The sequence below is a fragment of the Mercenaria mercenaria genome, chromosome 17 (genome assembly GCF_021730395.1).
Source record: "Mercenaria mercenaria strain notata chromosome 17, MADL_Memer_1, whole genome shotgun sequence".
In the NCBI taxonomy this organism is placed as follows: domain Eukaryota; kingdom Metazoa; phylum Mollusca; class Bivalvia; order Venerida; family Veneridae; genus Mercenaria; species Mercenaria mercenaria.
In genome coordinates this window covers 4758593-4769942 of record NC_069377.1, presented here as the reverse complement: position 1 = coordinate 4769942, position 11350 = coordinate 4758593, and the positions used below count along the sequence as shown (strand labels likewise).

At 36.8% G+C, this 11350-nt stretch overlaps 1 protein-coding gene across 1 annotated transcript; it reads right to left on the bottom strand.

The window, feature by feature from the left end:
• Positions 1–1349: 1349 nt before the first annotated feature.
• LOC123536582 (uncharacterized) lies at positions 1350–9462 on the bottom strand. The gene is made up of 4 exons (XM_045319895.2): positions 9268–9462; positions 8243–8434; positions 7085–7194; positions 1350–3705 (listed from the first exon to the last, which is right to left on the bottom strand). Exons 1-4 carry the CDS (start codon positions 9428–9430, stop codon positions 3607–3609), a joined length of 564 nt encoding a protein of 187 aa, XP_045175830.2. The 5' UTR covers positions 9431–9462; the 3' UTR covers positions 1350–3606.
• Between the last annotated feature and the right edge of the window lie 1888 nt (positions 9463–11350).

The following is an 11350-nucleotide window of genomic DNA, read 5'->3' as shown; positions in this document are numbered from 1 at the left end:
GACTGACAAAAAAATCAATAGAGGTCATCTACTCTGTATGTCCAATCATCCTATGAAGTTTCAACATTCTGGGTCAAATGGTTCTCAAGTTCCTATCCGGAAATGATTTTACATGACCAGGCCCCTGTGACCTTGACCTTTAAGAGAGTGAACCAAAAATCAATAGGGGTCATCTACTCTGCATGACCAATCATCCTATGAAGTTTCAACATTCTGGGTCAAGTGGTTCTCAAGTTATAGATCGGAAATGGTTTTCCATGTTCAGGCCCATGTGACCTTGACCTTTAACAAAGTGACCCCCAAAATCGATAGGGGTCATCTACTTTGCATGACCAATCATCCTATGAAGTTTCAACATTCTGGGTCAAGTGGTTCTCAAGTTACTGACCAGAAACGGTTTTCCATGTTCAGGCCCCTGTGACCTTGACCTTAAACAGGGTGACCCCAAAATCGATAGCGGTCATCTACTATGCATACCCAATCATCCTATGAAGTTTCAACATTCTGGGTCAAGTGGTTCTCAAGTTACTGACCGGAAACGGTTTTCCATGTTCAGGCCCCTGTGACATTGACCTTCACACAGTGATCCAAAAGTCAATAGGGGTCCATCTACCCTGCATGACAAATCATCCTATGAAGTTTCAACATTCTGGGTCAAGTGGTTCTCCAGTTATTGATCGGAAATTGTTTTCCATGTTCAGGCTCCTGTGACCTTGAACTTTGATAGAGTGACCCCAAAAACGATAAGGGTCGTCTACTCCAACAGTCCTACCATCCTATGAAGTTTGAATGTACTAGGTCAAATGGTTCTCCAGTTATTGATCGGAAATGAAGTGTGACGTACGGACGGACGGACAGGGCAAAAACTATAGTAGGGGGGAGACTAATTAGAGCTTAGGCGGAATTTAGCCCGCGATAATAAAATCGACAAAAAAAATGAAATTAAGAAAAACAGCTTAATAAAAATGATTATCTTGTTGATAGTCAGACAGCTTTGATGATAACTAAGAAATCCTGTAAATTTGATAAATCAAGTCAAAACCTTGGCTGAAATTGACAAAACAATACCATATCAAAACAATTTCTGGAGGACGATTAATTCAACACTAGTAAAGAGAATTTGAAAAAAAAAACAAACAAAAAAACTATCACCACCATTGGTTTTGTTTAAATATTTTATAATACGAATCGTATTGTCTTAATTATAAAGAGAACTCAAGAAAAAAAGAAGAAGAAAAAACGTTTTTTTGTAGAAAAGGTGGTCAAAAAGCAGACATTTTGTAAGTGTAATGTTTATAAGGAGTTGACATTTTGCAGTCACAGATGCTGGACAAAAAATGAAAGATCAGTCTATTTTTCTACATTTTATACAAAATATATAATACAATTAGATAAAACGCACAAATATTAAAACTATCAAAAAAGTTATATAAAATGATATATCACAAATGAAATTTATCCAAGCTACATATATGCTAACTGGAATGGTACAACTGCAACTCCTTTATACCGACCAGCCTTGGGGTGTCATTTTAAGGTGTTTTTTTATATAAAAAATCACACATTCTAATGAGGGCAACAACATAAGAACAGGTGTTAAAACTATTTTATAAAAAACAACAACAACAGCTCTGTCACACACATATGCCCACTCCCCCTACCTCATGATGGCTTGTCCCATTTTCAGTCCAAGAAATCGGGAAACCGTTTTCTATGTTCAGGTCCTTGTGACCCTGACCTATTCAACCCCAAAACAATAAGAGTCATTTACTTTATGAGCCCAATCACGCTTTAAAGTATGAAGGTTCTAAGTTATATTGTTTTCAATTTATTGGGCGGAAACCGTTTCCAAGTTTCAGGCCACTGTGACCTTGACCTTTGACCTACTGACCCAAAAATAATAGGAGTCATCTAATTCGTAAGTCCGATGCTGCTACCAAGTTTGAAGGTTCTTGGTCAAGTGGTTCGGAAACAGTTCTTTCTACAGACAGACGGACCAACCAACGCGGCCGGCAGATGCAAAGCAAATACCCCCGCTTGAACGAAAAGAGAGGCATACTAGTAAAAAGGTAGCCTGGGAATCCAGTCTGACAATTTCTAACTTTTTTTCTACCTGCAAATTGACAAGTTGATAATATCAGAAACTCGATGAATGCCAATAAACACTAATTAGCGCAAATTAAGTCGGGTCTTTAATGCATAGATATTATGTATTATTTCTTCTGACAAAGCACAAATATTATCAACGGCTTCACAGGCTAGTAAAAAGGTTACAGATATACGGAATGTAAGAAACTAACATTTTCGGTGTGGTATCTTTTGGCCTTAATACCGAAGTTAAAAATAGATCAATTTCCAAGGTGTTGATTTTCTGACATAATATTACGACACAGGTTCTCGTTTAGAGAGGTTTCACTGTATCCAAAAGTCTTAAAAGAAAAATATTTTGAATTTTTCCATTGTGATGAATGAAGGATAGGAATCAGTTAAAAAGAATTCCATCTTATCAACATGAGAACTGTTCAATCAGTTACAGTATTATGCTGTCATTTACCACACTGCAAACCGCAAGATATAAAAAGATTGAACATATGATTTGCTTCTATAAGTCTGCCCGTGTCGCAGGAAGAATTTGCAAATAGATCAACACGATAGCCGGTATCTAGCTTGTTACTAGTACGGTAGTTTCCAAGACCTTAAGGGGTGACCTTGACCGACATACAGAACCTTTATGAACTAAGTGTACTTAAAACTGTTCTGTAGAAAGAAAGTACACTTAAAGACCCACCACAACTTAGTAAAATACTTCCTTCCCCCAAACACATGAATTTCATGAAAGTCATTCTGATAATACGGGTATACTTTAGTAATTGAGCTATACAACAGGATGACAGGTGGACAATTTAGGCCTTTCCTGAATGAATATATATTTTCACAATTTCATCTGCAAAGTTATTAAGTCAAGCTCTTTTCAGTACAGTTTTAAAAACGTAAATAACTATCTTACACAGTAGAAAAAAGGTGGTCTAAATATATCTATATACATCAAGTATTGTGCATACTGCAACATTAATGTTTAGACATTAAACACATCGTACTATTATATATCACTGTGAGTTTGTAACTGGATACTGGTTATTCTCTTTTTTAATACAACTCATGCATAACTAGCATTATGTAAACACAGGAGTAGCTATTCTGTTGTGGGTCTTTAAGGCAGACAAATATTATTCTTAGAGAATTCACTTTAGATTTTGTGGATCCAGATGTTGCATCAATACTCCATATTAAATCTAATTAAACAAAATATCAGATAGCATTTTTTTCTTTGAAATTTTGAATCTACAAAACCAAGGCATGTGTCGTACACGGAATTAAATGATTACACAGTTCGATATTTAGAAGCAAAAATCAGCAAAGAGGCCGGATATATATTGCTGCAGATATGTTTGAAGTATATAAAACTATTTACTAACTCCTTGTACGTATTTTGATACATCTGCATATCTTTCTGTAGGCTTTAACTGTGATACGAGATCGGAAGATTTATTGAAGATTTTCTGAAATTCTATGGAATTCTTGTCACTGTTATTTAATGCTTTAAATCTAGTCCCATGCATCCTCGTAGATTTTTTGCGTTAGTGTATGGTAAACACCGTCATCACGTTTCTTTTTACACACTTGATCACAAATAAATATAAAAATCTGAAAGAAAAGAAAAATATAATTACCAGCAATTCTTGTGCGTATATTTTAACACCTAAATCTTACACCCTTTTGATGACTATTCCAGAGTCATGCCTAAATATTCTTGCTCACTTGATATCCGATTGTACGAGTCGACCCTTTTTGACCAAACAGTGTTGGCAAAAAATTTGTGTAAACTGAGACCGGCAACCACACTTAGATGTGCCTTATATTTTTTTTAACGGATATTTGATTTAGTTCTAAAGTAATAAAGTAACTACACAATTTCCAGCAAAGCCGAAAATGGACGGTTCCACAGCGAGTGCCACAAAAGCGCTGTTATATACACTTCATTGTGTTTCAGGTTCAAATCCGGCATAAAACATTGACTTTTCTCTTTTTAATAATTCAACGTGTTCAACTGGGTCTACACACTTTCATCAAATGACAATCTTTGTATACCTCAAAATCAAATCGAGGGCTTGGCGCAAAACTATTGTATCTTGTTCTTTATTTATATACACTTACAATAGTTTTGCACCAAGCCCTCGAAATGTCAAAATGAGTATGCCCATACTGTCGCGACTCTTCAACAAGAATGAAAGTATTTTTAGTTGGAGAACTGCAAGATAAAGAGGACGCCCCCATTCAAGAATTTAGCATGTTAGATGGGAGACTCTTATTGGAGTGTATGTTATTTAAGCGGGAAGAGCTAGGGTTCGATGGAACTCACGTCCCCAGATCTCGTAGTTTTGACAAATGTGCTGAATATAGATCGGTCAAACAGCTTAAACTACGGATCGGTGATTTATATAAGTACAATCTGATACAGTTCGGGCACCGTTGCTTAACAGCAATATTGCCAGAGAGACCACTTGCAAACTGAGCTGTATAACGGACAAACGTAAGAAATTTGCGGGCAATCTAAATAGACGTTTTCTCGGACCATGGAATTACTGTAATAGTTTACGCACTGAACTCTTTTTTACCCATCTTGTATGCGTAACAAATGTTCGTGCACGAGGCACGAGTGCTACTGCACGAGATACTTGAAATACAGGTCTGTGAATGGTAATTACACCAAGTGTAATTATATAAATCTTGATTAGCAGCTCTTACAAAACAATATACTACCTCATTTAAATGCAGTTGGTGTTCAATAAAAGTTATATATATAGTGTACTAGTAATCGGAATAATATTAGTCATATTATTTTTAGACGATTTATTAATCATACATTGTTTTTCTTTCATGTATTTTTTTCATTTTCATAGGAATCACGTTTTATTTTCAATGTACCAGACACATAGCGTGTTTCAAACAATATATATATCTCTGTTAAAGGGTCATAATACCTTTGTTTAAGATGTGGCTGCCACATTTTTTTTTTGTTTTATTAACATTAGCTATATTATTTTTTCAGGTTAAATCCAATACTTGATAAATGTTTTCTCACATATTTGTCGTAGGTTTAAATATTTGATTAAAATAGTAGACAAGAGGGCCATGGTGGCCCTATATTGCTCACCTGTTATCATTGCACTTGAGGACAAGAAGGTCCTCAGAAAAAATATCTAAGTTCAAAGGACAGGAACAACAAAGGAAAGAAATTTAACCAAAAAGAAAACAAATAATAAAAAAGTTACTAAAATAAGCTATTTACAGTAATGTAAAAGGGAAGTAATTAAAAAGAAAATTATTGTAAGTGAACAAAAGAAGGATCTGCCAAATAAATCTGTTGACATAGATGAAATTTCTGATCAGTATCTTCATTAGTTACAGAGATATGCCCATTTTAATTTGAAATAAAGGGAGGTAATTTGACATAAAATCAGTCTATAGTTATCTACCCTGATTAGCTCAGTCCAACTAATGACAATAATGAAATTTCAAATAAGTCCTATAAGTACTTACTGATATAAATCCATTTTGACAACAATCAGGGAAGGTAATCAGATATAAAATAACTCTGGAACCTGTGATTGGACCTGATTTGTCATGGTATCCAAGATTTATTGTTGTTGAAGATATTTTGGAAGTTTGTATCAAATAAAACCATAAATGAAGTCTCTATATGGCTGCAAAAGCCAAAATAACCAATTTTGGACCTTTAAGGGGCCCTAACTCTGGAACCCGATCTGGAATCTGGCCAGTTCAACAAAGAAGCCAAGAACTTGTGCTGATACAAGTTGTGTGCAAGTTTGGTTAAAATCAAATCATAATTGTGCAGACAAGGTCAAAATAGCTAATTTTGGCCCTTTCAGGGGTCATAACTCTGGAACCCATTATGGAATCTGACCGGTTCAACAAAGGAACTGAGATCTTATGGCAACATAAGTTTTGTGCAAGTTTGATTAAATTCAAGTCATAAATGAAGCTGCTATTGTGCAGAAAAGGTCAAAATAGCTAATTCTGGCCCTTTCAGGGGCCATAACTCTAGAACCCATAATGGAATCTAGCCAGTTCAAGAAAGGAACCAAGATCTTATAGTGATACAAGATGTGTGCAAGTTTGGTTAAAATAAAATCATAAATGAAGCTACTATTGTGCAGACAAGGTCAAAATAGCTAATTCTGGCTCTTTCAGGGGCCATAATTCTAGAACCCATAATGGAATCTAGCCAGTTCAAGAAAGGAACCAAGATCTTATAGTGATACAAGATGTGTGCAAGTTTGGTTAAAATAAGATCATAAATGAAGCTAATATTGTGCAGACAAGGTCAAAATAGCTAATTCTGGCCCTTTCAGGGGCCATAACTCTGGAACCCATAATGGAATATGGCCAGTTCAAGAAAAGAACCAAGATCTTATGGTGATACAAGTTGTGTGCCAGTTTGGTAAAAATCAAACCATAAATAAAGCTGCTATTGTGCAGACAAGGTCAAAACAGCTGATTCTGGCTCTTTCAGGTGCCATAACTCTGGAACCCATAATGGGATCTGGCCAGTTCAAGAAAGGAACCAAGATCTTATGGTGATACAAGTTGTGTGTAAGTTTGGTTAAAATAAAATCATAAATGAAACCACTATCGTGCAGACAAGAAATTGTTGACGGACGCACGACGGACGAAGGGTGATCACAAAAGCTCACCTTGTCACTATGTGACAGGTGAGCTAAAAAACTATTGAATCCATTGTTTTGATTATCTCCCTTTATGGCTCTGTCTGCATAAGTTCATGTGTAATAAGGAAAGTAGTGTTTTTTTCTAACTATTTAATTATGCATATTCTCTATTTAGACAGCTACTTTGTCTATTTTGAGCATAAATGAATGGCCATCCATGAGAATAAGTTTACTGTACGGATCCACGTTGTCCCGATCCATACTAGTTACCTCCCCTGACGGTCAGAATTACATCACCCTTTATAGATTTTATTACAAGATTAGTCTACACTTACCATTAACCAAATAAGTAAAAAGGATGACAGGCACAGATAGAATGATACGCCAATATTTTCCATCGGGAACTGGGAACCAAATCTCCAACAACCTGATAACATTAGTATACCTGAAACAAAGATTTTATTTCATATCACTAGGCCATCAAAGAAGGTGCCCAACTTGAAAAATGGCCCGAATTATTTCCAAGGACAAATTATTAAAAAAAAAAAAAAAAAAAAAAAAAAAAAAAAAAAAAAAAACTCGATATCATTTTCAATTTCGTTAATTTCAATTTAATAATTATTTCAACAAATATGACAGCAATCTTCAGTTTTTTTCTCTTAGTGGAAGGTTATCATCAAAATTTTGACATATTAGAGACCGGTCTCATTTTGAAACATTGGGTCAAAATTAATTATTTTACTTAAATGCAAAATTTGGTCTGTACCCAATAAGCTCTGTGCAACGCTCTTAGAAGCACCATTCTAATCTACAAAGTTGATAACCATGCATAAAGACTTGTACATTTCGTAAAGACAAAGTTTGGTTATATATTAACACGATTCACAGATGTACTTACTGACTGGTTCTACAAACTGACTTATTGGTGCTGTCCGACAATCAAGCCCGATCTACTAGCCAATACATCTTTAATTTGTTAATTTTGAACTCAGTTCTTAATATCACAGCTATCTATTATTATTTTCAATTCAATAAAGCGGAGCGGTAGAACAAATTAGGCCGTTTTAAAAGCCCAGTCGGCCGTCGGTTTGAGCTAAACGGGGGTCGTGACTACACCTTTTAGTACGACCTTGGAAGACAAATGACAAGTATTTTATTTCTAAAAAGCGGACTTACGAGTGGTTCACTTAAACTAGCTTTATTCGAGCTAAACTGAACTTGATCATGACAGGCTTTTCGGGGAGGATAAATGATGAACTGACATCGCCATAAGTGAATTGGCATCGTCATAGGTGAAGGAAATTGGGGTCGAGTATCAATCTGCAAACATATTAGAAGTTTTAGATTTCAGTTCCTCCATTGACATGGGTCCAGTTTACACCCTCAATAATCATTCTATTCGGCGACAGTAATGGTTGGGATCCCAGGTACATTCGGCATGCATGTTGTTAGAGTAAGTTTACAGTAAATAAGGAGTGTGAATTAATACTTACTTGCTATAACATAGAACCCAAGGTTACAAAAAAAGCAGCAACAGTTGATCGTGTTACAGGAGCGGTACGCATTATCAATATCGCCGTCCTCGTCGGGACCGTATATGCCGGCGGTAATACAGCATGATATGGCACAAAACAGCAGTAGAATTACCGAGGTGGTCTGTAAACCCAAGGTTGCCTGATCTAGTACTGCAATATAAACAATGGCGAATTTGTAGACCTACTATTGCGTTCCAAACTTGAAATGTTATTTAGCGTGTTTTACATTTATAAATTAATATTCTCTCAAATAAATGGTGAAGACTTATAAACACGTTCAAAGGCGCTTTATATACAAAGGCAGCCACTCGGGGCTCCATTCATCCTCCACTAGTATAGAAATAGAGTGATCTGACAGAGGGACAGAGTGAGACAAAGTCCCCTGAACAGAGAAATCCATTAGATACAGGCCTGTTTAGCTCTTTGCGAAGAGTCTGGTGCCCGAATGGTATGGTACCGATACATGCGAAGCCGTCTTTCCAGGGAAGAACTAGCACTGCTCTCTTAGATATGAGACACTCAAGAACATCTAAGAAATTTCCAGTGCCTGGACCGAGACTCGAACACTGGCCCTCTGGAATCAAGCGTGTTACCACTTGACCACCGAACTGCTCAGATTTAGACAGAAAGCATACTAAATTACGGTGCTTTAAATCTGTATACATACACGTGCATTAAAGCTGGTAAATCCTAAAATAGTCCTTTGTAAATATAACTACACGTTAAACATGTAAATATACAAACGTAGTAGTAATTAGAGGGTTTGGCACCCTAACCAGCACTGGACTGCTAGATATCTACATATCCTTGCCCAAGGCAGGATTCGAACCCGGGCCCACTTGCCGTAGTCTCTCTACGGATTGCTTAACCGTAATGATCCCATACTGTGCTTTAATTTTCGACAACAGTATGTTTCGAATCTCGTTCTTCCATCAACTTTAATGTATCAGAATTTCCATAGGATCTACATTAACTTATTTTACCTTCTAAATGCGGCGAACCGTCAGCAAGTCTCTGGTAGAACAGACCTTTAGAGACACCATTTTCTATCAACCAATAGGGACTAAATACTCCAATCATCTGGAGGCACCAAGGAACCAGAATACCAAATGTTACTTGACACCAAACAACACACCTTGTACCCATCCTACTTTCGTTTTTGACTATTCGCGGGTTTTCCCAATTTCTATTTATAGAAATAGGTTAATATACTATATACTGTGTCAATATGCATTAAATACCTGTAAAAAGAACAGTGGGTCGTGTTTGATGCTAAACAGTGTAATTTCAGCTAAGACCAAACCCCAGTCATAACGATATAAAAATTTGCTGTTAAACAGGATAGTTTGATTTGATTTGGGTTTTACGGCGCACCAGCACAGTATAGTTTTGGGTTTAACGCCGTTTTTCAACAGTATTTCAGTCATGTAACGGCGGGCAGTTAACCTAACCAGTGTTCCTGGGTTCTGTACCAGTACAAACCTGTTCTCCGCAAGTAACTGCCAACTTCCCCACATGAATTATCAGAGGTGGAGGACTAATGATTTCAGACACAATGTCGTTTATCAAATAGTCACGGAGAACATACGTCCCGCCCGAGGATCGAACTCGCGACCCCGCGATCCGTAGACCAACGCTCTTACCTACTGAGCTAAGCGGGCGGGCTTCAGCACAGTATAGGTTATATGGCGCCAAACAGGACTACAAATTTTGGTTTCACATCTCATTTACGTTGAAATAAAAACTTGAGGTATGGAATCAAAATTTGTATACCTGCTGGAATCACAGAGTTACAGCAAAACCGATACACGATACCTGATTGAGCACTGTATATAATTTAAGAAAATTATAAGGAAAATGATATCAGATACTAGGAGACAATATAAAATGACTTGAGTTGGGGTGGTGTGAGTTGGGGTGGGGGAAAGTGATTTTAAGATTAAAAATCCCTATACATTTTAAGATAAATGCAACACAAATTTGTATGCCCTTTTATGCATATTTTGACTAGGTCAAGGGGGTCATAACAATGGCCTTGCTGAATGTAATCTCAAACAAAACCCCAGCTGCACATCTTGACATGAGGAATAATATTGCTATAATGTTTCAATTACCTAGGTGAAATGCATTTTGAGATGCGTGTAACAAGAACTTTTAATCCCTTTTCATAAATATTTTAGACTATTTTGGCTGTGTGAAATTTCAATTAAAACACCACACTAACTTCACATGATGAATGACAATCCTGTGAGGGTTGTACATTCTAGGTCAAATACTTTTTGGACAAGAAGCCCAAATGGGCCTAACAGTTGTTCACCTGAAGAGGACCTTAACCATCTGACCCTTAAAAGGGCCAAATTATAATGAGAGGACCTTATATTGACTCTACAGACAAGGTTTGATGAAGATCCAGGTGTGTTTCATGAGTAGTCATGACAAGGTATTTTTACCTTTAGCCCTAGCAATTGCCGAGACCATTTGAACAAATCAGCCATTCATTAGAAGTTGTTTAAAGCTATTTCTAGTTTTAGCTCTATCAGTCCCTAAAAGTGGCAAAGAGTCCTCAACTGAAAAGTTTTGGTAAAGGGCCTTATAATAATGCTACAAATCATTGATGAAGATCCATCAAGAGAAGAAGTCATTTCTATCTTTAGTTCTAGTGGCCCCTAGTGACGGATGGATGGCCTGGGCAAAAACTGTATGTCTCCCCCAGTTGTGGGGGGAAGGTTCTGAGTCAAATGGTTCTAAAGTTATTGATCAGAAATGAAGTATGACAGATGAACGGCCTGACGGACAGGGCAAAAACCATATGTCTCCCACAGTGGGGGGAGGGGTGGGGGGGGGGGGGGGGGGAGACATAATTATCTTACTAAGTAGGCTTGATGACTGGAAAACACTGTGTGAAATTTCAACCTAATACATGTACTTGCTCCTAGGATACATCTTTATTGTTAACTGCATGCAAAACCAAATGTTTGAAGTCGAAAAAGGGTCATTAATGGTATCAAATTCAAGAATTACCTTACTTGTTTTTTCGGAAGGATTGACGACTGGGAGTATGTGTGT